Source organism: Neomonachus schauinslandi, chromosome 14 (assembly GCF_002201575.2).
Source record: "Neomonachus schauinslandi chromosome 14, ASM220157v2, whole genome shotgun sequence".
In the NCBI taxonomy this organism is placed as follows: domain Eukaryota; kingdom Metazoa; phylum Chordata; class Mammalia; order Carnivora; family Phocidae; genus Neomonachus; species Neomonachus schauinslandi.
Genome location: NC_058416.1, coordinates 75,638,695 through 75,666,629, shown reverse-complemented (window position 1 = coordinate 75,666,629; position 27,935 = coordinate 75,638,695). Strand labels below are relative to the sequence as shown.

The following is a 27,935-nucleotide window of genomic DNA, read 5'->3' as shown; positions in this document are numbered from 1 at the left end:
AGGAGGTTCTTGTTCCCCAAGACCACGGAGGGTTAGAGAGGGAAAGTGTGCTAGGCTGAGTAATGAATGGGTCCCCAAAGAGATGGGCTCCCAATCCCTGGAACCGCTCAATATGACCTTATGTGGAAAAGGGGTCTTGGCAGATGTGATTGACTTAAGGATTCTGTGATGGAGGGATTATCCTGCATTATCTGGCTGGGCCCTAACTGCCATCACAAGCACTCTTATAAGACAGAGATGGGGGGCTGTACACATACCAGGAAAGCCATGTGAAGACAGAGACAGATATTGGAGCCATGCAGCCCCAAGCCAAAGGATGCCCGGAGTCCCCAGAAGCTGGAAGGGACAAGGAGCAGATTCTCCTCTAGAACTTTTTGAGGGCTTGCTGTGCTGCTGACACCTTGATTTTGCCCTGGTGGTATGGATTTCAGACTTCTGGCCTCCAAAACAGAGAGAATAAATTTTTGATTGTTTTAAACCACCAGGCTTGTAGGCCTTTGCAACATAGCAGCCCCAGGAAACTCACACAGGAAATGACTGGTCCACGGCCACCCAGCTAGAAAGTGGAGGTGTCGGGCTTCAAACACAGTAAATGCTCAAAAAACAGGACCTGTCGTTATTGTTATTATTACTGTTGCCTGTGGGAAGGCTGAGGATAAAATGTCAAAAAGACCATGGATTTGGCCTACTTTATCCATCCCAACAGATGCCGTTGGGGAGAGACAGTCTGAGTAGCCAGGATTGGATGATTCAGTTTGGGAAGAAGCTATTAAGCCTGGGTGGGGCTGGCTTGGGAAGATGATGAAACTGTGTACAGCGAACACCTCAACCCCCTGAGTCATTTCCAGCCACAAGAGTAGACTCCTGCTGGCTAAGCTGGTCGAGCAGATGGACTTGGGAGGGAGTTTGCAGCTGATGGGGCGAGTGGGATGGCCCAACAGTCCAAAGAGATGAGGCAGCTCTTCTGTGTCTGGCTGTATTTCCCCCCATGACACCTTACTTATTGATGATTTCATCCTCTGTTCTCTTTGGTTCAGAGTAAACACTCAACACATGGCCCCTCCCCTCTTCCTTCCATGTCTCCTCCTTTCCCTTCCTTTCCCCTCCCTTCTGTTCTTGAGCCATTCAACCCAAGAGCCATTTGGAGGGTCCCAGCAAGGTAAGCAGCAGCAGTGGGGGAACGGGGAGAGGGTACATTGTGCCTCACACAGACAAGTGTCATAGTCCCCATGGGGTAAGAAGAGCGTCCACATGGGGTGAGGGGAGCCCAGCATGGGCGGCCAGAGCTCATGCGAGTGAGGAGCGCATCCCCGCAGGAAGGCAACCCGAGCTCCAGTGGGCTGTAAAGGGCATCCTTGTTGGGAAGAGGGTGGCATCGACAGTAAGAAATTGTTGCACTTGGGGCCAAAGAAGCGGAACTCACTGAAAACAACAAGAATGTCAGGTTCGTCACTGTTGAACAAGGGAGTTACCAAGTGGAAATGGGAAAAACGGGACTTAGCCCCATGGACTTAGATTGTAATTGGATCTATTAGGATGAACTCATGGTTTTATTCTTTGGGTTTTTTTTTTTTTTTTAAGATTTTATTTAGTTATTTGTCAGAGAGAGAGAGCTCAAGCAGGGAGAGTGGCAGGCAGAGGGAGAGGGAGAAGCAGACTCCCCTGTGAGCAGGGAGCCCGATGCGGGACTCAATCCCAGGACTCCGGGATCACGACCTGAGCTGAAGGCAGATGCTTAACTGACTGAGCCACCCAGGCGTCCCAAACTCATGGCTTTTAATATAACAGAGGACTATAGAGACAAATATTGACATAAATGTGTGTGTGCATATATGGGTGTGCACACGCGTGTGCAATTCTGTCCACGGAGAGGATCTAGGAGCAGTGACTCCCCAGTAACAGGAAGCACATCTAGATCTTGGTGTCTGAATACTGTTCTCCACTAAAAGGAACTTCGGCATTTTGGAGAAATGGCTGCTTTCAGGCCTAGGGCAGGAAAAGGACAAGATGAGTCTGAAATATGTTGTGCTAGAGAGTAAGGAAATGCTCACAGGATGAGTGACATGTCAGAAGGACACAGAAGCCAGCCTGAAGGGGCCACCACAGGCCAATCTAGGATAACTTGGCACCTGAAGAAAGAATAACAGTGATGTATTGTAACCCATGGAATCATTTACATCAGTCTCTACGGACATAAATAAATGGAAAGTTTGATGAGAGATGGGACATTTACCTGGTCTCCAAGTACCTGCCTATGGATTATTTATTAATTTCAATGAGGAAAAGAACAGATTCACTGCACAGTGGAGAAGCCTAGAAGATACCACCTCATTCAAGTGATTGAAGTTAACATTACCGATAGTGGGACAAATTGAAGTCATGCATCATCTGTTATGATGCAACAAGAAAGACACAGCATCACTTCTGTGATAGTTTGTGATGTATAGAATCCACATTCTATCTAATCTAATCTATCTGATCTAAGATGCATGGGATGTCTGGCTGGCTTGGTCAGTAGAGCGTGTGACTCGATCTTGGAGTTGTGAGTTTGAGCCCCACGTTGGGTGTAGGGATTACTTAAAAAAATAGAATCTAAGATGCATGACCTGAGGGGTGCCTGGGTCAGTTAAGCGTTTGACTTCTGCTCAGGTCATGATCTCTGGGTCCTGGGATTGGGCCCCACCTAGGGCTCCCTGCTCAGTCCAGGAGTCTGCTTCTCTCTCTCTCTCCCTTTGCCCCTCCTCCCTGCTCGTTCTCTCTCTCTCTCTCTCAAAATAAATAAAATCTTAAAGAAAAAAAAAAAAGATGCATGACCTGAATCTAATTAAGAGGAAACATCAAACATAAACAGAGAGATATTCTCCAAATAACTGTCCTGTCTCTTTAACAGTATCCAGGTCATAAGAGCCAAAGAAAGGCTCAGGAATATTCCAGATTGAAAAAGACTCAAGAGACTTCACAGGACAACTAACTATAGGCAACATGAGATCCTGAACTGGACCTTTTTGCTACTGAGGACATCGTTGGGACAAATGGTGAAACTTGAATGCGTCTGAACTTTAGATGGTAATGATGTATCAGTGTTAATTTCTTGCACTGATGGATGTATTGTGATTCCACTGGAGAACATGCCTTGTTTGAAGGAAATACACATTGAAATATTTAGGGTGGTGGGCATTGTGTCAACCAACTTCCAGTGGTTCAGGGGTAAAGAGTTATTTGAATTGTACTCGCAACTTCTCTGTAAGTTTGAGATTCTGTCAAAAGAAAAAAAGGAAAAAAATGTTCTGTGTGCCTTACATAGTGTTTTTTAAAATTTTGAATTCGTTGTCAACATCTAAAAATCAAGAGATTTTACCTCTAATCTAGGTTTCTGACTTCTTGAGAGATCTGAAATGCTAAAACTCTGGGCAATGAGTGGCCAGGTGAATAACCACAGTGTCCTTTATTTTTTTTAAAGATTTATTTGCGCATGAGCAGGGTGGGGGTCGGGACCTGGCAATCTGTGTTTTACAATGCCCTTGCGATTCTAATGTTTATTCAAGTTTGAGAACCACTGATCTAGAGCTTTCTTCCTTTTACTCTTCACCAGAACTTTCTGCTAGGGAGATGAGGAGCTAGTAATGAGGAATTATTTGGTATTTCCTGAGGCGGGAGGGTTTGATCATTCTGGACCCTTTCTTCCCAGGACATCATTGGGAGTCTTAGCTTTCTCCACCTTGTCCTGAGAGAGAAGCCTTAGAGCCACGGAGCTGCCTTGGTTTCCCCAAAGTGATTAGCTTTTTTTTTTTTTTAAGATTTACTTAATTTATTTATTTTAGAGAGAGAAAGAAAGCATGAGCAGGGGGAGGAGCAGAGGGAGAGGGACAAGCAGACTCTTCGCTGAGTGCTCAATCTGACATGGGGCTCGATCTCATGACCCTGAGATCATGACCTAAGCCAAAACCAAGAGTCGGATGCTCAACTGACTGAGCCATCCAGGGACCCCCATAGTGTCCTTTGTTTTTTATTTATTATTTTTTAAGATTTTATTTATTCACTTGAGAGAGAGAGAGACAGAGAGCACAAGCAGGGGGAGAGGCAGAGGGAGAGGGAGAAGTTGGTAGCCCGAAGCGAGGCTCGATCCCAGGACCTGGAGATCATGACCTGAGCTGAAGGCAGATGCTTAACCATCTGAGCCACCCAGGCGCCCCCCCGCAACAGTGCCCTTTAGATGGGTCATGTGACCCCCTACTCCACAGTCCCCATTACCCCTACTCCTCGATCCCCATCACTCCTTATTGTATAAGTATATGGGCTATTGTATAGCCCATAGGATCCATTTATGCTACCAGCTGACCCCTGGGATCAGCCCAATCCCTATAATAAGGTATGGGAATCTCCCCAGAGCAAGCACTTAAAATATTTGTTGGATGGATGGATGGGTGGGTAGACAAGATGGGTAGATAGAAGAACTTTTAAAATACTCTATTAACTTGGAGCAATGACCTTTCTCAGCACATGAAATATTCCATGGCAAGACAACTCTTAGAGACTTGACTTTCTTGCGTTAGCCATAGTTTCGGGGTGGTTTGGCTAGGATGGGGCAAGTTGAGAAATCAGGGTGTCATCTGATGCTGGAGGTCCTCACTGTAAGTTGTAAGCTCTCTGTGGAATTGATGGAGGTGTCTGAAATGTGGGTGGAGTGCTGGCGCTGGGCCAGGGTGCTGGGCAGGATGGCGAGACTTCAAGGAGATTGTATCTTAGGATGCCTGAGGTGGTGAGGGTGGGCGGGGTGGGAACAAGCCAAAGTGGATGGCTTGGGCTCCTATCAGTGGGAGATCTGACTTGATGGGGCATGTCAGGGTCTGTGTCATGAGCAAGAATGATGATAGCTTTGTCTCCCTCAGACCCCCTCACTTCCTGACCGTGTTGGGTTATACCCTTGTCTTGGAACAATCTCTTCTCCCATCTGCCCCCTGAAAGATGAAATTAAAAATATTTATTACAGTTTGGCCATTATTTTTTTCTGGCACAAGTGATTTCTCATTGCCCTTACGGTGCAAGTCCAAACTCTGTACCACCCCTACCTAACCCAACATGCCCCTGCTCTCCTCCCTGAGCTAAACTCCTATCTCTCCACTCCCATTCCCTCCCCTGGTCCCCCGGGGTGCTTGCACACACCAGGCTTTTTGTCACCTGAAGGCTTTTGCACAGTCTCCAGACACTCTGGCTGTCTCCTACTTCTTCAGGTCTCAGCTCTTCATAGGGACTTATTGCCCCAACCTCCTACATCCTATTTCCCTCAGGCCTCCTCTGACACTCTGGTGTTCCATTTTCTTCATTTCTAGTTATGAGTGTCTAAAACTGTCTTATTTGTGTATTGTATTGTGTTGTCTCCCAAACCAGAATGCCAGCACCAGGAGAGCAGGAATTTTGCTGTACTGTTCATAACTTTTATCCACAATTCCTACCTAGCACAGTGCATGGCACATGGCACAATGAATATTCTGGAATGAATGAAAACCTCTCAATAACTGTGTGCTAGAGTTTTTGGAGAAGATGGGCATTGGGTTTTAGGACACAAACGTTTAGGTGGGTTGCGACTCATGTGAATTGTGCTCCAAGTGGTGACAAGCAGGTATTCTGGACTGTAGATGTGAGGTTAGGTTTGGGGAAACAAGTGTCCAGTCCCGTGGTGGTTGAGTTGGGCCGGGTCCATTAGGTAACATCGGACTGTTTAGGTCAGACTAGAGCCCAGATTTTGGGAAACAGGAGTCTTAGCTAGGCATGGCTGAGTTAAACTTGTGACTTGAGCAGGGTCCAATAGGTATTGGTATGATCTTAGATCACTGGAGAAGAATCAGACGTCCCCATTGGTTGTAGCTAAAGAGAACGGTGACCCAAGCAGTGTCCAATAGGCTACTTGGGGCTGTTGGAGGACAGGCTCTGTTCTTGAGGAAACAGGTGTCCTCAGGAGCGCTGGCTGCGTTGGGCTGTAAACCTGGGCTGGTAGGTGGGTTGTGTTGTGACCTGGGCAGTTCTACGCCCACACTAGGCGAGGACCCAGCCCGAGTCGGCGCGCCCAGGTTGGGGGCGGAGGGGCAATACGGAGGGAGGCTGCAGGAACACCTGGGGAAGCCTCACCTGAGAGCGGCTCACCTGGGCGGACCTGGACCGGAGAGTCCGCGCGCTTCCACGCCGGACAGGCCGGCCCCGCCCCCCGCCCAATGGCGGCGCGGAGGCCCGCGGCGGCGGGCGCGGATTGGGCGGGCGGGCGCGGCGGCGGGCGTGGATTGGCGCGGGCGGGCAGGGGCGGGGCGGCGCGGCGGAACGCTTAGGCGCTCGGCCTGCGGGCGGCGCTGAGCGCTCGGCTACGCGGGGCGCGGCGCGGGCGGAAGTGGCGACGCTGGCGTCCCAGGAGTCTGCGGCGGGCGGCAGTGACGGCCCCCGCGCTGACGGCGGCGGCCCGGGGGGCGGCGTGGACGCCCGCGGCGCCGGCTGGGGCATCACCGCCGGCCTCGACCCCGAAATGGCGCTGCTGGCGGAGCACCTGCTGAAGCCGCTGCCCGCGGACAAGCAGATCGAGACGGGGCCCTTCCTGGAGGCGGTGTCCCACCTGCCGCCCTTCTTCGGTGAGCCGGGGTGAAGGGGGGAGCCGGCCCGCAGCTCTGCCCCAGAGCGCTCCCAGACGCACCCGAACCCCCCATCTCCCGAGCATCCTCCAGCCATCCCTCTCCTAGACACCCCGAATCCTGTTTCCCCAGGTACCCAAGACCCCCTTTCCTTCCAGGCACCCCCAGTTCTCCCTACCCCGGACCACTCCCAGGTCCTCTCTCCCTTCAACATGGCACATTCTCCATCTCTTCCCAGACACCCCCAGATGCTCCGTCTCCACTCCATTTCCAGGCACCTCACATTCCACCATATCCTTCAGATGCCCCCAGTTCTCCACTTCCTTGGGCTCCCCCAATGGTGCATCTCCCCCAGACACCCCTCACTCTTCCAAAGCCTCAATTTCCCAGTCTTCCATCTTCTCCAAAACATCCCACCCCTTCTCCCCCAAATCCCATATCCCTGCCCCCACCATTCCCTTCTTCCTTTTCAGAATGACTTTCAACCCCCTCCCCTTAAAATAATCCTCCCATTTCATAAGCCCTCTCTTTTCCTTATTCTCCCAGCCTCTCCCTCACGGGACCTTGTGAACCCTTCTTTCCTCAGAATTCCCCCATTCCAGATGAAAGACACCCCACCCCCACTCCAAAAGAGAACCGAGGAAGCCAGGAAGGATGAGGAGGAGGGTTTTGAGTTGGAGTTGCAAAACTCTGGCACCCCTTTCTAGGGGGAACCACCTAAGGTTTTTCCTCCATTTAGAACAGGGGTCAGGACAGGGGAAGCTGCTTTGTGGGGGTGACATCCCACACAGGGTGCTTGGTGTGGGCTCTAAAAGAAAATCCGTTCCTTGTATGTCAGGCCCAGGAAGGTTGTGGGAGAATGAGGAGGGCAGTCCCTAACCCAGCTTCAGAGCCTCCTTCCTCCCCTCCCTGAGCCCAGCCCAGGCCCTGGATGGAAAATGGGGAATAGAAGACAGTAGCATCTGCTCCTGCCCTTTGCCTTTCGGGTCCTGGCTAAGGGGTGCAACCTGAACCTCTGCTTTTTTCTCTTCCATGTGGGCTTTCCCAGCACCCTGCCCTGCTGGTGCACTCAGTGGCTTTGCGGGAAGATACCAGTTTCCAGGACAGAGTTAAGCTAAAACCCATAAACTGATAGAACCTTAACACTGACTTGGGCCTGAAGAGATATGGCACCTGGGCAGTCACTCACGTTCCCCCTAGTAGGTGATCCCCATCTGTGAAATGGGGATGCTGATCTCTAAGGCTAGCTGCAAGGAGTAAATGAATGTGTGTAGAGCCCTGAGGCCTTAAGTGCCAAATAGATCCTGGCGGGGGGGGGGGGGTTGCTTATCATATGAGTTCCTGGATCCAGTTTTGGTTCCTTCACATAGTAGGTGATTAATCAGTGTTGGAGGGAGGGCACTCGCCAGGTTTGTATGATCCTCAGACCTGGGTAAGCAGCCCGAGAGCAGGGTCTTGGTCCTTTATGTCTGCTGCTGCATCCTCAGTACCCAGAACAGTGCCTGGCACATAGTAGGTGCTTAGTCAGCACTCACGGAATGAATGAAATGTGCTTATTACTGGTATCTCAGTGTTGAGATAACACAGACCCTCCAGGCAGGGGCTTGGGAACCAGCTGGCTTCAGTGCCTCCCACCCCACCTCTTGTTCTGTCAACATTCGCAGGATGGAGCCAGCTTGCCCTGGACAAGGATTCAGAATCTGTTGAAGCTAGTGGTTCTCCGCTGAGGGCAGTTTGGCCCCCTCAGGGGACATCCAGCAACGTCTAGGGGCTCTTTTGTTTGTCACAGCTTTGGGGGGGCATGCAGGGAGGTGCCCCTGGCATGAGTGGCTAGAGGCCAGGAATGCTGCAAAATACCCTCCCATGAACGGGACAGCCATCGCCACAAAGACTTGATCCAGCCCCAAATGTTTGCAGTGTCGAGGCAGAGAAACCCCGAGTTAAGCCCTGTGGCCTTTTAGGGCTTTTCATCCCTTATGGTCAGCACTAGTGCATGTACCGCGGGTCTGCAGCCCCGGGGCGGGGGGCGGATGGGGGGCTTATTGAATGTGATTATCTGGCTGGTTTCAGAGGAAAGGGGATGGTGGCCGCTGGAACCAGCAGTGCTGTGATGTCGAGGCTGAAGAGCAGCCCCTCCTCCCTTCCCCTGATCTCAAAGGACCCTTGTCTTTGCTGTGAGCCGTGTGCTGTGGGCCATCACATCTGTTGACAGAGGTGTCATTGATACAGAAGCCCCAGTGGGTTGGCCCACGCAGAATCATTCTTAGCACTCTTAAAAAAAAAAAATGCGATGATCCATTTGGAACCTTTATGCTTGTCTGGGGGGAAGAGTTCTTGAGGATTTAAGGTTTCCAAGGACGCTCCCACCAGGGGCTTTTCTCTGGGACTCAGGGCTCAGTTGAGATCTCCTGTCGGCTGTAACACAGGGGCTCTGTGAAGTCTTGGGAGCATCTGGTCACCTGGATGATCTGGGTGGTGTGTGTGTGTCTCTTGAACGGAGCAGGTTGGGCTCAAGGGATGCAAGAAGTCTGAGGGAGGTCGCAGCGACAGTTCCCTCCAAAGCAGGGTGCCTGGACCATGGCGCTGCTGCCAGCTGAGGCTGGATCACTCTGTGGTGGAGGCCGTCCTGCGTGTTGGAGGATGTTTCAGTGGCATCCCTGGCTAGATGCTGGTAGCACCTCATCTCCCCAAGTTGCGACAACCAAAAATACCCGCAAGGTGACAAAATCTGGCTGAGAACCACTGTTCTCGATATACACAGGGCAAAGGGCTGGAAGCTGTGTTTTTATTTTTTAATTTATTTTTATTTAAGAGCATGGAGCCCAGCGTGGGGCTTAAACTCATGACCCTGAGATCAAGGCCTGAGCTGAGGGTCAAGAGTCCGACCCTTAACCGACTGAGCCACCCCGGTGCCCCGAAAGCTGTGTTTTTAAAAAGTATTTAATGCTGCCAGGAAGATCTGTTTATTGAGGGACAATCGAGCAAGAAGAAATGATAAATAAAAAATCTCCCTTTTGTTTGTTGAGCACTTACTATGTGCCAGTTCTCTATGTGGATTCGTTCACTAATCCTCTCAGAACCTTTGGAGGTACGGTTTTTTGGGTCGGTGTGTCTTTGTTTTGAGAGCATCTCTTCCGACCTTTCCTTTTGGACTCGTTTTTATCCACCTTTAAGGGAAAATGTATAAGCTGCTTTTTCCACCCAGCTCTGCAGCCTGACCATCTTTCCAGGCCGATCGTCGTTTTTCGCGGCTGCTTAGAACTCCTTCGTTTGAATGTGGCCATCATTTATGTAACTGGTCCCCCGTGGTGGGACATTCACATCACTTCCCGTTGTCTGCTCTGGTAAACAACGCCACAGTGAACATCCCCGTGTACGTTTCTTTGTGTACTTCTTTTGTTAGTTCTAATTTTTAGAGGTGAAATTGCTAGGTCGACGGATGTGAAGGCTTTTAACCTGTTAGAGCAACCGCATCTCTTTCACTTGTGTCCCGTGTGGTTTGTGACAGAATAGGCTGGCCTGGGTGGATGCTTTTCTTGGTGCTGCAGGTCAGATGTGGGCTAGCCCTTCCTCCTTCTCTCCAGCTTTTACTATGTCCACTTAGAGTCCAGCCCTTTGTCCATCTTCTCTACCTTGACCCAGTAATTGGATCTCACCTCTGAGTGATCAGCTTGCAACTGACTTTTGTGAGGCCTGCTCTCTCATCTTTTAGGTCAATTATGCAGCCGTGTCCTCCAGCATTAACAATTAGAGGGCGGAGGGAGTAGGAGAGGAGGAGGGAGAGACTTAGATGTCATTTCATCATCACTCCCTACCTAGAAGCCTCAGTGGCTGCCTATTACCCCAGCTTCAGATCTGTGCTGTAGCCTCTATGAATGGCTTACGACCCCCCAAATGGTACCATGGTACCCCTTGCCTCTGTCTGGCACACTGCTCCTCCCCAGCCTACCACCTTCCGTTTGCCTGGCTGGGTTCCACGTATCTCCATGGGAAAGTTGCCTCATCCAGAAAGTCTTTCCTAACTCCCTTAGACTACCGTAGAACCCATCCCATTCTGTGACTTTGAGCTAGTTCAGTGCCTAGCCCTGGGCGAGCTAGTGGTATTTGCTGAGTGAATGCTTTTGGTTCCTTTCGCATTTTTTTTTTCCTGGGTTCTTTCCAGAAGCAGTTTTGCTTTTCTCTCGCTTTCTAAATTAAAATATCTAACTCATAAACCATACCCACAGCAGACATTATTAATCAATCATGACCCTGTTCTCTCCCTTTTAGTCTAGACACAACCTTGGCGTTTTTCTTAACACACTGCTGCAGGTCAGATGTGATGCGTGACATCACACCTGTTTGCTTTCACTGTTTAGGGAGAAATTAAGATGCAGGAGCTGAAGGGGATGATTTCCATCTCTCAGCTCCTGAAATCCAAATTCTGGGGGTGATTTTTCTTCATTCAGATCTCTTAATTGATGTCCAGAGAATCAGGTCTTACACCTATCTGGTGCTCGTCAAGTAGTCATAGGGGAAAACCCCAGAAAGAGTAAGATTTCCCATCCCTTTGGTTCAGTGCTTGCTCAATTTTTGGCAGCCCAGAGCACAGAATAATCTTCTTGTTATACAGCCAGAGAAACCGAGGCCCAGGAGGTTAGGTGACTTGCCCAGGGTCACACAGCCGGGGGCGGGGGCTGTTAACCAGTAGAGTCTGCCTAGAACTCAGAACTCTGGCCTCAGAACTCCTTACGCAGTGGTTTTAGCTTGTGCGTGCCCGCCTGCTCTCCTGGCTTCCTGTTGAGAGAGGAGAACCCCCCACCCCCCGTGGAGCCAGCCTGGACCAAAGAAGTCCAGGGCTCTGCTGGCCCCACAGTGATTTGTCCAAGATGCTGGGCACCGCACACCAGATATACAGGTTTCCCCAGCAGGGCCCATAACCCTTGCTCATTTGAATGCAAGTTTGAATGAGTAGGATATAGAAGTCCTCCAGTGGGGAGGTCCCAAACCGGTCAGATTTTCCTGTAATTGGGACATTGCATTAACCCGCCTGGGAACCAGCCCCACCAGCACCCTTGGTCTGTGAGTAAGAATTCCCCTTCTTTAGGGGAAGTTATTCTCCCCATTGCAACAAGCACCTTCCGGGACTTGGGACCACCTTGTCAGATCTCTGCAATGTTTTGTTTTGCTTGTTAAGTTTAGACAAATAGATGTTTATTTTTGGTTTTATATAGAATATCCCCCAGAAAGAGAAGCAGCTCTATGAACCCTTTTACTGCAGCAGGTTAGTTATCGTTTTGGTTGAGTGTCTGTTGAGCACCGGATTCTCTAGGGACGGGACGTAGACCGTATGCCTGGGAGGGACACTTCTAGAAGGAAGAAACGATGTCCTATGGGAGAAAGAAGCCAAAAATACCCTTTCTGCAATGGGTTTTTGCAGGCTTGAAACTGCCTGCAGACTCTTTGTTATTAGTTGGCAGTGCATTTGCAAGTGGTGAGGGCCCGCTGGGCTTGAGGAGCACCTACTGGGTGCCTGCCATTGTTCTGAGGCATCCAGCTCCTCATCTGGCCCGGCCCCAGTAAGATCCGAGGAACACCCGATGGGAGGGCTTCCGCTGGCCCCGTAGTCTTAGCCTCTTGTCTCCGTGATAGCTGCGGGTTGGCTGCTTTTGAGGCCCAGCAGGGAGAAGTCACTTTGGGTAGCCCAAGACAACTACCGTGTCCAGGGAAGTCTGGCCCTGAGGTCAAGGACTAAAGTCTGGCCTCTGCCCCTAGAGGGAATAAAATGGAGAAACAGGAGAGAAAAGACCCAAGCATCCGTTCTGTTTCTTGCTAGCTCAAGAGGCTCTCCTCAGCTCCAGCATGGGGCTGCTTGGAGGAAGAACCGGGCCCCACTGCAAATCCCTTACGGGCAGAGAAAAGTTGGGTCCTCCCAGAGCCCAGCAGCACGCCCGGCCCAGTGGAGCTGCCCAGCGGGTGTCGAAGTGAAAGGAAAAAAGAATGAGTGACATGAGTGACAGAGGGCTTTGTAAAATGTAATGCGTCCCCCCTCCCCCCATCATAGTTAGCGAAACCCCCATTTTGAGTGGCTTCCATGGGCCGAGCTTTGAACTAGCCGCTTATCATGACCCCAGGAATGAGGAGGAGTTGGTGCCATTTTACAGAGGAAGACACAGGTTCAGAGTGGTGAAGGGATTCGACCAGGTGGTGCAGCTAGGAAGTGGGTCCCCAGGGCTTAGAAGTGGGCTGGCCCTGCAACGAGGGAGGGCAGTCTTATTCAGGGCAGAGACAAGGCTCTTTTTTCTGGCCCTTCCTCCCAGTTTGTGAAGGAAGGGGACGCTAGGAGGGTCCCACCTGGCATTTCCCTGAGCCCTGGGTTGGCAGTGCAGGGGTTCTGGTTTTAGGTTTCATTGTTTCTGTTTAAAAACCGGCCTGGGTGGGTGTGAACTCCTTTTGTTACCTTCTTACAGTGTTACTTGTATCAGGGGCCTTTTTTCTTGGCTGCTTCTTCTTTTTTTTTTTTTTTTTATTGTTAGAGTGTTAACTGTAGCTGAGCTTTTAAGTCATTACAGCTGATCAGCCCTCTCCAGGGTCCTATAAAAACCAGCCCGCTCACACTTCCCTGTGCTCGGAAATGATTCATTTTCTGCCTTGCTGTTCCCCCAGTTCCTTACTCCACTCCCTTCTGAGATCGCGTTTTTTAACCGTCTGGAATACATTTGAAGTCATGATTTTATGACTGGAGGTTTCCTGCTAATTGTATCCATACCCATTTGTGGAGACCCCTTTCCTCCTTCCCTCTCTTCCTCTCTTTGTCCTTTGATTTCTCAGTCATTGGGATCATTCTTTCATGGATTTCCTGTGCCAGCTGAAAAAGATGGAAATGATGTTATCATTTATAATAGTAATAATAATAATAAGCATAAAGAATACTTCCTTTTTTCTGGAGCACTTACTAGGTGGCAGAGACCATGCAGAGCCCTTCATACAACCTGATTTAAGCCTCACAGCAACCTGATGAGGTGGGGTCCATTATCAGCCTTGTTTTACAAATAAGGAGGCTCAGAGAAGTTAACTGCTTTCTCCCAGGCCACACAGCAAGGAAAACACATTTCCCAACCACATTCCCACTTCAAGGCTGGTTTTTGCTGAACGAAGTAGGCAACTGCGGACAAAGAGTTGGCATGTCATAGGGGTGATTTTTAAAAACAATGTTTTTGGATTGTTTTGTAAACATTCTTTCCTCCTTAGCCAGGATTTTTTAAAAATGGCAATTCACAGAACAACAACAATAAAATGCCTTATCTCAATAATAAGTTTTAGTTTTAGGAAGGTGGGCATTCTCAGCGTTCTTATTCTTCAAAATAGGCAAACCCAGACATCACACACACACACACACACACACACACACACACACACACAGCACCCCACATACCTGTGGATTAATAAATGATTCATCTCCATCGGCTGTAATTTGAGTGCCTCTCATTATGGTCCTTGTAACCTAGGACCTGTAAAGTTAATCTGCCCCACGTCTTTAATAACAACAAAACCTTATTATCTGGCTATTGGAAAAAAAAAATTGAATTTGAAATAGAACCTTCCCAAACCAGGCTCCTAGCATCAACGCAGGTATCCTGTTCTTCCTTTCTGGGGAGTAAGTATTTATGGGTTGGGCTAGGTGTTTTCCATCCTGAATCACACAGGCTGAAGTGAAGGCGCGTGTCTAAGAAATGGAAGGCTTTGCATTCCTGAGATGCAACGAGAGGGTGGGCTAGGCAGGGCAGTTGGGTCACCCTGGTGTCCAGTGTCGGGCAGGTCTTGTGGGGCAGCCACGCATCGAGCATGCTGTGGTCTCACTCAGAGCACAGCGACTGTTGCTTTCCAACCACGTTGAGGCCAGAGAAAGCAGAAATGCGTCTGACTCTGGGTGGCATATGGTGACCGCTGGCTCATGGGGAATTCTGCTCTCTGGCAATCTCACTCATCTGAACTATGGTGAAGACCCAGCTAGGAGGTGGTCCAGCCAGAATTGTCACAGAGGTCAGGTACAAAAGTGCTCACTTGGCGCCCACATTTTGCAGGTGATGCTGACACAGTTGGCTATTTATTTTCCAAGTATCTAGCAGAATGAAAGCACTGCAGAGAAAGCAGGAGGAAGTGACCATCACCCCTCAAGACGAGTTTCTTTTAAACTGTGCAGAGCCATTTAGTGAAGGGTTGAGGGGGTCTGTGATGTTACTGGGTCACACCTTTATCATAATTCATATTTTCCATGATGACCCTGTTTAGAAAACCGTGCATGGTGTGCTGTACAAAATCAGGGACACTTGTGTTACATTTTGATGAGTTCCATACAGAATGGTTGAACTAGAGGTCAGTGCATTCATAAAACCTGGTAGTTAGAAAATATTTCACTGCTTTAATTTTATTTTCTTATTACTGAGATAAAGCATTTTATTGTTGTTCTGTGATTTGCCATTTTTCTATTGAGTTGGGTTTTTTATTGATTTGTTAGAGCTCTTTACATATTAGGGATAATAATCTTCAGTCCATGGTTTGTTTCATTGATCAGCACCTCCAACCATCAGTTTGTTGTTGGCCTGTGATTAGTGATGAATATCTCCTCATGCCCCATACGGGAGGTCTCTGGATTTTGTAATCAGATTTGTGGTATTTTCCTTCATGCCTCGTGGGTTGAGTAGCAGGCTTAGAAAAACCTTCCACACCAAACAGAAGGGGCCATTTGCCACATATTCCAGATAACCAAGGCTTATCTGTATTGAGAATCTGTGCTCATTAGAGTTGGTCCTATGGAGTAAAATCGTGGAGTTATATCTGATTTTTCTTTTGGTTTTTGGTTTTTTGTTTCGCTTTTTTTTTTTTTTTTAAAGACAACTTCTTTTCTCCCTGGAGGTTGGAGGAGGAACCAGGAAGCCTCCCAAGCCCCCTCCCTCCCTCCTGGCAGAAGGGCTTCTGGATGGCATTTTAAAGAGCCTGTTTGCTGACAACAATGAAAAACAACTTTGAGGTATCTGCCAAACTGGTAAAACAAGAAAGGTAATTTGGGGGCAGGGCTGCATACTATAGGAAAGGTGAACCTGGATAGTGTCACGCTCTATCTGGAGCAGGGGCAGGCCTGAGTTTAAACTATTCGAAAGGCCACCGTGTGCTTGGTGCTTAAAATCATCTTCTGGTTTTCCTGTTGGAGTACTCCCCCTTTGGTTGAGTTCACACGGGATGGAAACATTCTAGAAAGAAAGGCGAGATGGGCGCCTGGGTGGCTCAGTTGGTTAAGTGACTGCCTTCGGCTCAGGTCATGATCCTAGAGTCCCAGGATCGAGTCCCGCATCGGGCTCCCTGCTCGGCGGGGAGTCTGCTTCTCCCTCTGACCCTCCTCCCTCTCATGCTCTCTGTCTCTCATTCTCTCTGTCTCAAATAAATAAATAAAATCTTTTGAAAAAAAAAGAAAGAAGCAAAGGCGAGGGAGTGGTGGAACCAACCTTGGTCCTGTAATTGTGCCTGAGTGCCTGGCTTCCTCTGTGTGACCCTAGGCAGGTCTGTTGGCTTCTCTGGGCCCGGTGGCCTTGGGTAGGTCACGGTGAAGCAGATGTCAAGGTTTCAGCTCAGCTACACCCAGAGCGCACCCCCCCCCACCGCCCCGTGGGCTGTGGCCAGCAAGGAGGGGCCCGAGCCCGGCATGGCTGAGTCACTGATCCACAGTCACTCCAGACCTGAGAGCTGAACCCCAAGCGGCAGACTCCCGAGCTCCACACTGCTGCTTCCATGACCCCAGGTGGCCTGCTTCCAGGCGCTCCTAAACCCACCTCAGCCGTGGGCTCCACAGACACGCCTGCGCTGCTGGCAGTGGATTCTGGGGTCTGCCCCCCACCCCCCGCCTCCCCCTCCCGGCTCCCGCTCGGCTCTCGGCCTGCATTCCTGCCCCCAGTGGGGCCGGAGCTCTGCCCCAGCGCGCTGGCCAGGCTGCACAAAACCGCAGCTGTCAGGGCCCAGCTGCTGCTGACCACGCGGCCTCGTGACCCCCGGAGCGCACCGGCAGGGACACGGGGAACAAAGAGCCTTTCTCTGGCCGCCCGGCCGCTCTGAACTGCACAAGAGCCTTTTCAGAGCCCAGGAGGCCGGAGGCTGTTCCTCTGCATCTCTGAAATGCACGTCGAATGCCCCGTCACCGGCCGCGCCAGTCTGCCGCCCGGGCACGGCTGACGACGGCCTCTGGCGACGGCGCCCCGGGCTTTCTCCTTCTCCCCTGGCAGGTTTGCCCTGCGGTCGGCCTGCAGCCCGACGGGCCTGGCGGGAGGTGGCCCACCTCATCCGGGCCACAGATGCCGCCCGAGTGCCCGACGGGGTCCGGCCGCTTGCCGGGCGCTGGGGACACGGGGCAACCCAGGCGACTGGGTCCCTGCCCTCTCAAAGCTCAAGTCCAAGGGCTGGAGACGGAGGGTAAACGGAGTTACGTGTGGGATCACAAGCACTGTCGCGGTGGAACGGTCTTGGAAAAAAAGGAAAAGGAAAATACGTGACTTGAGGAGCAACAAACAACCAACCAACCAACCAAGCACACACAACAAAGAGAACCCTGACTTTTCCGTGAGCATTTTATACGACCGTTTTCAAACACAGGGCAAAATTGAAAGAATTTTACGGCGAGAATTTGTATACCCACCGCCTCTACTCCGCCGTTAATGCTTGACTGCCCCTGGCTCGCCATCCATCACTTCACCCTGTATGTTTGGACAGTCTGCCTTTCTGGAAGGTGGGGACCTGACGCTGTCAGCGCTGGGGAGCAGCCGTGCCTTCAGAGGGGCCGTGCCGGTCCCCACGCAGCCCATCCGTGGCGGCCGGCTGGCCCCAGTGAGGGTTGGCGCTGGTGGCCCCCAGCTGCACAGGCAAGAGAGGAACAGGCACCGTGGGTGGCGGTGGGGGTCTTGGCTCACTTGCATTATCTGTTAAGTCTAGAAGGCCTTGTCCTTTGCGGGACCCAGTAGTAACGCGCCGCAGGGCACGCAAATGGCAGGACCTCTCCAGGTTGGCTTCTGCTGGATGACGTCAGTGGCTTGCTGGGCAAGATTAATGAGCGGGATGGAGTAGTCGGCTCACTTCTGAGTGCCCTCGGCAGGTGGGTCTGTGAGGCCAGAGTGCTCAGGACTGAGTGCCCAGAGCCCTGGCCCAGCACCTCGGAGCTGCGGCTGGCATGGCCCCCTGAAGGGAGGTTTGCCCCCACAGGCCAAGTGGGTTCCCATTCGGCAGAGATTCTGTGGGGCCTGGTGGCTTATAAGCACAGCTGGGTGACATCTGGGTGGCGTTCGCTGGACCATGGAGCTTGAGGTCACAAAAATGATCAAAATTCGGGGCGCCTGGGTGGCCCAGATGGTTAAGCGTCTGCCTTCGGCTCAGGTCATGATCTCAGGGTCCTGGGATCGAGTCCCACATCGGGTTCCCTGCTCAGTGCAGAGCCTGCTTCTCCCTCTCCCTCTGCCACTCCCTCTGCTTGTGCTCTTCTGTCTATCTCTCTGTCAAATAAATAAATAAAATCTTTAAAAAAAAACGATCAAAGTTCATTTCTTGAGTGTTCCTGTACCAGGCACTCTGCTAGGTGCATCCAGTGCATGGTTTTTAATTCCTGTTACAACCGTATGAATTAAGTACTATTATTGCCCCTTTTGACGTGAGAGGAAACTGAGGCACACAGGTGAGGAGACTTGTTCAACTGGGGCATGGTTGGGGCAGGATTCGAACCCCACCTGTCTGGGTGACTACCGCACTTTCTTTCCATTGGGCTTTGGGGTATTTCATTTCTAGTGTCTTCAAGCTGTTTCCCCAGTGCACCTCCTTTAACAGCTGTGCTCAGACTGTTCCAGATGGCTGGCCAGGTGTGCTGGGTCACCTTGGGTAGAATTCAGCTTGTGGATGTTCCCCGCTCCCCCCAGTGCTCTGCTCCTGTGCGGTGAAGGTGGTGTGCACACTGAGGCCCCCCCAGCCTCTGGATCAGGCGTGGCGGGTCTCTGGACGCAGCGCTGAGGACAGTGAGAACGTGTTGGGGGAGCTCAGCTGTCCTCAGGCTCTGAGGGTGCAGCCCACGTTGAGCCTGCTCATCTCTGGTCCTCGTGACGGTCTGCCAGGGGGTCACAACGGAGGGAAGGGGGGCGGGCAGGCCACAGGCCGCTCGCATTTCAGGTCTACCAGTTTCTAGGTCTGCCTTTTCTCAACTCAGAGGTGTCACTGGTAACCCCAAGAAAGGAACCACGTAGGGAAAAAACCCTCCAGTTAAGAACATTCCAATTCCAGAGATAAACAAAACGTGTCTTGGAAGTGGACTGTTTCAAGTCCTGCCTGTGGCATGTCTGATCAGTCCTGTTGCCCCACTGGCCAGATGGGAAAGCTGAGGCCGGGGGGGAGCTGAAGGGACAACACCCCAGCCCACACTGCCCATGCGTGCAGAGCTGGGGGTGGGGGTCGAGCCCGCGTTCCTCATGTCTGTTAAGTGACTGGGATGCCATTGCGGGCTCTCCCGGGCTCTAAAGCAGGGTCTCAGAACCATGGGGCCTCTGAGTGCCCAGCTCGTTTCTTTCTTAGAAGCTGGTGAATGAGAAGGTCATTTTTAATAAATCTGGCCCCTCCTCTGCCTCATAAGATTCCTCAGTCTGCATACTGGGCAGCTGGTCAGTGAGCGGTGATCTGCCTTGTTGACCAAGATGGGTTTATCAGAGCATTAGTTCTGCAAGGTACTATACAGCCGGGCCGTTCAGTACGGGAGCCACGGGCCACGTGTGCCGTTCACGTTTCAGTGGATGGAAGTCAAATAAAATCACAAACCCAGCGCCTCAGTCACACCACATTTCAAGTGCCCAGGAGCCACATGGGGTCCATGTTAGTGCAGATATAGAACATCTCCATCACTGCACAAAGTTCTGGACAGTGCTGTCCGAGGGAGAAAGGGTGCTGTGGATGAAAGGGTTTGCCCCCTAGATATTCCAGTTGCATTTTATTTTATTTTTAAAAAGATTTTATTTATTTATTTGACACAGAGAGAGAGACAGCCAAAGAGGGAACACAAGCAGTGGGGAGTGGGAGAGGGAGAAGCAGGCTTCCCGCTGAGCAGGGAGCCCCATGCGGGGCTTGATCCCAGGACACTGGGATCATGACCTGAGCCGAAGGCAGACGCTTAACGACTGAGCCACCCAGGTGCCCCTCCAGTTGCAGTTTATTTTATTTATTTATTTTTTTAAAGATTGTATTTATTTATTTGACAGAGAGAGAGAGACACAGCGAGAGAGGGAACACAAGCAGGAGGAGCAGGAGAGGGAGAAGCAGGCCTCCCACCAAGCAGGGAACCCGATGCGGGGCTCGATCCCAGGACCCTGGCATCATGACCTGAGCCGAAGACAGACGCTTAACAACTGAGCCACCCAGGCGCCCCTCCAGTTGCATTTTAAAGGCTCTGACAAGTCCTGCAGCAAGAAACTGGTCTCACCTGGGGCCCAGCACTCAATCTTAACTTGCCCATGAGCCTTTTCAACACCAATGAATAGCTCAGCTTTTCCCTCAACACACCAAATGACCCTCCTTCCTGTTCCCAAGCCTCCGTGGCCTGTGGCGTTCCTGAATCTTCATCCTGGCTGGGAATCTGAATCTCTCTTCTTGTTTTGTCCCCAGATTGCCTCGGGTCCCCAGTGTTTACTCCCATCAAGGCAGACATAAGCGGCAACATCACGGTATGTACTTGGCCCAGCAGCCACAGCGTGGAGCCTGCATCGGGAATCTAAACGAGCACTGGGCACCAGTGCCCCGCTCCCCGCCACAAGCTTGAGGAACAGGAAGATATGGAAAATGGGCTTGGCCCTCAGCTCATCCAGCTCAGGGCTCAAGGTTCCTGGTCCTCCTTTGCAGTCATGCCCCCCAGTCACAACCTGACAGGGACCACAGTCTGAAGGGTTGACCTGAGCAGGAACCTGGTTCTTGTATCCACCCCAACCAAATAAGAAATAAACTCCAAAGTCCACAGGGGCATCGGCTTGGCCCTTCCCTTCCCTGTTCCTGGGAGCTCCCGCTGCCTTCCCCCCAGCCACTGACCCTCTCCCTATGAGCATCCACGTAGGGCCTGGCCTGCAGGGTTGGGTACATCCCAGCAGCCCTTTGAGGCTGGTCTGTCATTATCCACATTTTACAGATGAGGAAGCTGAGGCTCACCTAAGGTCACACAGTAAGGAAGGGGCAGAGGTGGGATTCCGATCTGAACTGCCTGGCTCCAACTCAGGAGCCTTGTTCCTTCACACCTGTGACTCCCAAAGCGATTGTCTGCAGACGCTCGGTGTCTGAGGGGCTCTCAGTAGTGAGGGTTGGAGGGCATGGCCTCTGGAGCCCGTCTGCACTGGAACCCATGGCCACCCGTACCAGCTGTCAGTGTCCCCTCTCTGAGCCTTGGTCTCCTCATCTGCAAACTGAGATAATGACAGAGCAACATTGGGATCGCTGTGCGGACCAAATAAAGCAGCACCCATAAAGCACTTGGCCCCTCTCGGCCCACGGAAGGTGCTCGATAAATGCAACCAGCCATGGCAGTTACCTGCCGGGCCTGGCGCTGGTGGGAAGGAGAGTGGTGCTCCCCGACTGAGCACGGGGGCCGGCCATCTGGGAAGACAGCTTTTCCAAGGGGAAAACTCCATGTGCTCCGTTCCAGAAAATCAAGGCTGTGTACGACACCAACCCGGCCAAGTTCCGGACCCTGCAGAACATCCTGGAGGTGGAGAAGGAAATGTACGGAGCAGAGTGGCCCAAAGTGGGAGCCACGCTGGCGCTGATGTGGCTGAAAAGGTGACAGGCTTGGGCGGTGGGTGTGTGTGGCGGTGCAGCCTGGGGCCCTGCTCTGCAGAAGATGGACGTCCGGCCCTACTCTTGCCCTGCGAGGTCACCTCCATTTCTTTCACATAGGCTCCCTTGTGTGATGCTAGTTAGTAGCTGAGGAAAAGCGGCCAAAGGGCCAAGGCCCACCCGATGGTGACGCTCCCTGTTCCAGCCCCATCAGAGAGACATAGCAAGTGAGTGCATACTCTGGGCATTGTGCTAAACATTTCCTGCACCTGATCCTATTTCATGTGCTGGGAGTTAGGAGTGGTGGTTATCCCCATCTCACAGAGGGAGGCCACTGGGGCTCTGGAGGCCAAATCATGGGCCGAAGTCACAAGATCAGAGCTGGGACTCTAGCCAAGCACAGTTGTGCAGGTTGTGCACTGCACAAAGGTGTCGTATCTAGGGCTGGTTACATCATGCACATGGTAGATTCATATATTATGACAGAAATACAGTGTCTTGAGGAGAAGGAACTCTAACTTGCACAGATCTGTCCCCTGGGCTGGGGGCAGGGTACCCTGATATGGGATTTAAACCCAGACAATCTTACCGTAGACTTGAGAATGCTCATAATCTCTCTCTATATTGTCCTTCTAGCAAATACGTGAAGCCAGATACAGTTGTTCCCATCTTACAGATAAGGCCACTGAGGCTCAGAGAGACCAGGCAGCTTGCTTGCTGCCTTCACACTGCTCTCTACCAGCTACAGAATTCTCTTTTAGCTGTACAAACACCACTGGCAGCCACTATGAAGCCAGGGATGCACTCTTGGCCCCACAGATGTGCCCAGTGTTGCCCTCTCTCGGGCCTGGAGTCAGGCGTCAGGAAGGGTGCTCCTCCCCTGTCTCTCCCCGCATCCCCTGGAGCCAGTCCCCTCTCCCCACCACACACTTCTTTGGTGAAATGGAACAGGAGGAGCCAGCTCCCTGGAGGGTGCAGCCTGGTGGGCGTCAGAGGGGAGGTGGGCTATGATTAACATCCTTAGAGCATTGCAGAAACTGCCCCCACTGAGCTGCCCACTTTGGTCTGTCAATAGGAGACTCCCAGGCCTGGATGAGAACTGCTCTGGTCTATCCATCAGCACGCTCTGTGCGTTTCTGGGGAGGAGCAAGGCAGATGGTGATGTTCAGCTCAGTTAGGTTGTTTGTGTCCTGGTCAGATGGACAGAGCCAGGTGACTGGGAGGGCAGGTGAAGGCAGATGCCAACAGGCTGAGCACGTAATAAGCACCTGCTGGGTGTGGGGAATGCCACATTGAATGACGCAGGGCCCCACTGTGGGTATCACAGCCTGGCTGGGGCATCGGGCTGGTGGGTCGATCCTGACAGCAGGATAGCAGAGCCTGGAGCAGAGCGAGATCAGGGAGGGCTTCCTGGAGGAGGGGTGCCAAGCAGAGTCTCTAGGACTGAGCAGGAGGGTCCCAGGAGGACGAGGCCTTTGAGAGGTGGGAGGGCAGGAGAGGCCCGGTGTGTCTGCTGCTCTGGGAGGGTCTGGTCCAGCAGGCTCTGGATGCGAGGCAGGAGCAGCGAGGGACCAGGTGGGATTGGACAAGTGAGTCCCAGCATGATCAGGGGTCCTGGGGAGCCACCGAGGTCCATGAAGCTGGTCAGCAACAGGGTCAGATGGCGCTTCATCCCCTCTGCTGGGGAGAGGAGTGGTCATTAGGGCTGGGGGAAGGCAGGGGCTCAAGAGAGGTGGCTGACCCAGGGCAGGGCTGGGATTGTCCCCTGGGCTCAGTTCCACAGCTCAGGCTGATCCCTGATGGTTAAGGGTTCTGATCCAGGTACAGATGACTTCCCTTCACCTCCTAGGTGGTAAAGTTAGATCCTTTAGTCCCAGTGCTCTTGCCCCTGAGAGCCCTCCAACCCGATCCCTAACTCCCTGCAGGGAAGGAGCAGAGCAGCTCATCCAGGCACCCTGGGGGGACAGTGAGGGACGGCGAAGGCAGGAGTCCAGCTCAGGGGTGAGACAGCTGGGTTTGCATCCTGGCCTTTGCCCAAGACTTTCGGGGGTGCCTCAGTGTTCTCTGTGAAATGGGTGGATTGTGGAGCTGAGGGAGATGAAATGCTGTGCATTAAAGGACTAGCATGTACCCATCTCTGACGTAGTCACCCTGCTGTACCCCATGGCCATGGCTTTCTCCTGGCTCTTAAAGCATCGTCCTTCCCCTGGAGGAAGGGCCCAAGTGGCCGCTGGAGAGTGCGGACAGTGGCTTGGGGCCGTGGTGGGGGTGGGGAGCCCAGGCACAGGGCCAGGCTCGTCAGCGTGCCCAGTGTGTCCAGAGTCCATGGTCCGTGAGCCCTCTGAGGGCCAGCGCTGTGTCTTCAGTCCTCAAGCGCTGACAGCCGCCTGCCGAGTGCCAACCAGGGGAGGTCACATGGACACAGAAATGGGCAAGGTGGGCCCAGACCTGCCTCGTAGACCTTACAGCCCAGCGGGGACTGCAGTCAGCAAGGTGCTGGGGAGAGGCTGCGTTGAGCCGGGTGGTCACATTACACGTCAGCCGGGTTCAGGATAACTAACCTGAGGAGTGTGCACAGCACGTGCCCGAGTCCAAGTGCGTCAGGGTCTGCCACACGCAGGGGTGTGCTGGCGGGGCGACGGGCAGGAGCGTGCGCGGTCCTGAAGAGCTGTCTCTCTCTCCTGGGCTGCAGAGGCCTCCGCTTCATCCAGGTCTTCCTCCAGAGCATCTGCGACGGGGAGCGGGACGAGAATCACCCCAACCTCATCCGCGTCAACGCCACCAAGGCCTACGAGATGGCCCTCAAGAAGTACCACGGCTGGATTGTGCAGAAGATCTTCCAGGTGAGCCAGCCCCACACTGCCGCTCCTTAGCTGTGGGCCCACCTGGGCTCCAGAAGGTCTCCCTATCTGTGTGGCCCCATCCTGTGCGCTTGCCCAGTCCCATCCGTGGCCGCAGTGGGTGTTACTGTAGATGCTCCGTGGGGTTTCTGTGTCCCATGAGGCCTGATTGGGAGGCCATGGGAGAAAGCCTGGCAGAGACTCTTGCTGGCGGGCAGGCCTGTTTGGCCCCTTCGAATTCTGCCCAGATCCTCACCCTGGGCAGGGAAGAGAAGAAAGGCTCCTGTACCCACCCATCCCCTGACGCTGGGGCATCTGCTGAAGAGGCACTGGCCCGCAGGGGTCTTGGTGGTTTATGTTGGGATGACACTGGGCAGGGTTTCTGGAAATGGGGACCCCAGGGTCGCCAGGCTGAGAGGCGCACTCCAGCGATGAAGCAGCCCTTGGGGTGCCCTACACACTTGCTGGCCACCCTGCCTCTCTCAGCCCGCTCATCTTTTTTTTTTTTTTTTTTTTTTTTTAAGATTTTATTTATTTATTTGACAGAGAGAGAGAGAGTGAAAGCAGGAACACAAGCAGGGGGAGTGGGAGAAGGAGAAGCAGTCTTCCTGCTAAGCAGGGAGCCCGATGCGGGGCTTGATCCCAGGACCTGGGATCATGACCTGAGCCGAAGGCAGACGCTTAACGACTGAGCCACCCAGGCGCCCCTGCCCGCTCATCTTGCCCAGCCAGTTCTGGCCCACCCTCTCGCCTGCAGCCCATCCTCGTCCCCCTGTCACCGGGGTCTGACAGGCTGGCCTCTTTCCCACAGGGCACAGGCTGGGCCGGCAGCCAGTCTGGGTGTAGGCAGGAAGAGCTGGGCCACCTCTGGGCTATGCCGCCCGCTGGGGCTGGGGGCAGGGCCCATCCCGGGTGGGCGTCATGAAGCCCTGCCCTCCCTGTGTGCTGCTCCCTTGCCAAGTCCTCACGCCCGGCACCTGAGTGAGCACGGTGTGTCCTGCGCACCTGGCCTGGGGCGGGCTGCCCATGGGTTGTATTCTTCATAAAGGCACCATGGAGTGGGTGCATCCTCACCCCCATTTCACAAATGAGGAACTGGTGCTCAGAGAGGTTAAGTATCTTGCTCCAGGCCACACAGTAAGAGGGGGTCTGGGACTCTACTTCCCTGAGCCTTCGCATCCTCATCTTTCAAATGGGTGTAAACTAGGCCCCATCTCCAAGGGTCGTAGTGAAAATTGAACAAGTTAATGTGTACAGAGTGCTTGGCGCATGGTTTACACTCAGGTACCCGGAGTCTTGCTGTCGGTGTTCGTCATGTGACACTGTTTATAGGTGCCTCAGCCTGTCAGACTCAGCCTACGCTTCTCATCCAGCTGTACCCTTTTCTTTCCGGTTCTGCAATTCTGTGCATTTCTGGTTCTCAGTACTTTTCACGGATTAGGGAAGCCCTGAAAGTTAGGGAAGCGTCATCCCCTGAAGGACAAGAGAAGCCACAGTCCATATTAGCAGTCACCTCCCGCGGTCTGCCTTCTCCAGAGCAGGGGCCCCAGAGGCCAGAGGCTCCTTGGCGCTGGGCAACCTTCCCTGTGCCTGGTACCATGCCGAGCACCGGGTGCCACCCCCTTGATCCTTTACGAGAGCAACCTGATTTGGTGGGTGCCATCGTCATCCCCATTTTACAGATGAGGAAACTGAGGCTCAGAGAGGCTAAGTTACTTGCTCAAGGCTCACAGCTAGTCGGCGGCACAAGCTGGAATTTGAACCCAGGTCTGTCGGTCCCCAAAAGCTCGTGTCCGTCCTGCTGTCCCTCACAGGGGTAGACGGACACACACATCTCCCTCTTCCTTTCCCTTCCCACGCCACGAGGAGCACGGGCCTCAGGGACATCCCCTCCCAGAAGCCCACCGTCCCTGGCCCGGCGGCCCCGCTTGGTGGCCCCGCTGGTCCCCTAACGCCATGCCGCCCCCCCCCCCCCCGTTGCCCGTCTCAAGGCAGCGCTGTTCGCGGCACCCTACAAGTCCGACTTCCTGAAAGCGCTCTCCAAGGGGCAGAACGTGACGGAGGAGGAGTGCCTGGAGAAGGTCCGCCTCTTCCTGGTCAACTACACGGCCACCATCGACGTCATCTACGAGATGTACACCAAGATGAACGCCGAGCTCAACTACAAGGTGTAGGCACGTCCGGCGGGGGCAGGGGGATGCTCGCAGCACCAGGCGAACCGAATCACTGTGAATCCAGCCAGCCAGCCGCCCCGGGAGCTGCCTGGAGGCTGGGAGGGGGGGTGGCTCGCAGGGCACGGCCAGCCCTGGTTTTTTTGTTTAAAAGTCATTTTGGGGGGTTATCCTAATGGAGCAATAAATAACGATCCTACTTCCGAATCCCCTTTGAATTTCACAACAGCACAGACTGCTATCCCTCCATTTCATTGTGGCAAAAATCAATGTTTCTATTCAAGTCCAAGGGGTTTTTTTTGTTTTTTCTTTCTTTCTTTCTTTTTTCTTTTTTTCCCCCAGGCGGAGCATAACTCTGGGGGGATCTGTGTGTCATACACCTCACTTGAAAAAGAAGAAGCACGTGTCCTTAGGATCTGGCTGAATGATGTTTTGGGTATTTTAAGGACTATGAGGAGTTTGATTTGAAATTATACAGGGCCCCTGTGGTGGGCATTTTTTTTTAAAAGCAAACTGGTATGTGTTCTCATGTGGTTTGCACGGCCCGACCTCACAACCCTGTCATTATCGATCCTGCTCTTTCTTACTGTCTTTTGCCGGACAGTGTTTTTAAAGCTGAAACCAACCAGCAGGCCTTTGATGGCCAAGGGGAGGGGGGTCATTTTAAAGCTCTCAGGCACAAATAAGTGACCACAGATGACTATATTTGCATTCTTCTGCATAGTTATTTTCTTCAGGGACAGCTTTTCCAACCTAAGAAACTACCTACCATGTGTATTCTCTCACGGGGGAGAGGGTGAACCCTCCATCTGAGACCCAAGAAAATGCCTCACTGCCTTAACTGTCCTTCCTGGCGCTAAAAAAGAGCTGTATTTTTTAAAGTGTTGGGGTAAACAAAGCAACCCCAAAAGAATTGATGTGTGTTCAGAACCCAATGAAGAACAACAATTGGTGATTTTTATGCAAGAAACTAAATGATCCTTAATAAATAAATCTCTATTTTGGAATCACATCGGTGTGCTGTTTTGGTTCATGATTCTTCCCCCCCCCCCCCCCCCCCCGGCCCTGGAACAGAGGTTACAACTGGGGACAAGCCAGGGACCTGTCTTCCGGCCTCCATGGTTTACCAAAATAGAAGTGGTGGCCACATTGAAAAACGGGGGAAATTTCACACACAAATCATGATTTCTAGCAGCTTTCGGAAAAAAACCAGACTGCATGGCAAGCGCTGAGAAATGACTGCCCCCCTTGGCCGGATGGGACAAGTGGACAAATGTATTCTCCACTTCGCCTAAGTCCCCAGCAATCCCGATTGCCTCCCTAACCTGCAGGGTTATTTGCACTTTCTCACAGGCTGATGCTTCCTCCAATTACTAGCATTAAATGGAGGGAGCAGCTTGATCTTACTTCATTCCTGCTCCTCCAGAGTTGGTAGTTGGGGGGGCAGGTTGGGCCAGCAAATCAACAGTGACGACACAGAGTCGTCAGGGCCCAGAGGGTGC

At 52.5% G+C, this 27,935-nt stretch overlaps 1 protein-coding gene across 1 annotated transcript; it reads left to right on the top strand.

The window, feature by feature from the left end:
* The first annotated feature begins 6,362 nt into the window (after positions 1-6,362).
* On the top strand, positions 6,363-27,445 carry LOC110592562 (glycolipid transfer protein). Its single transcript, XM_021703600.2, has 5 exons — positions 6,363-6,614; positions 20,268-20,326; positions 21,292-21,425; positions 24,115-24,265; positions 26,254-27,445. Exons 1-5 carry the CDS (start codon positions 6,512-6,514, stop codon positions 26,434-26,436), a joined length of 630 nt encoding a protein of 209 aa, XP_021559275.1. The 5' UTR covers positions 6,363-6,511; the 3' UTR covers positions 26,437-27,445.
* The last annotated feature ends 490 nt before the right edge of the window (positions 27,446-27,935 follow it).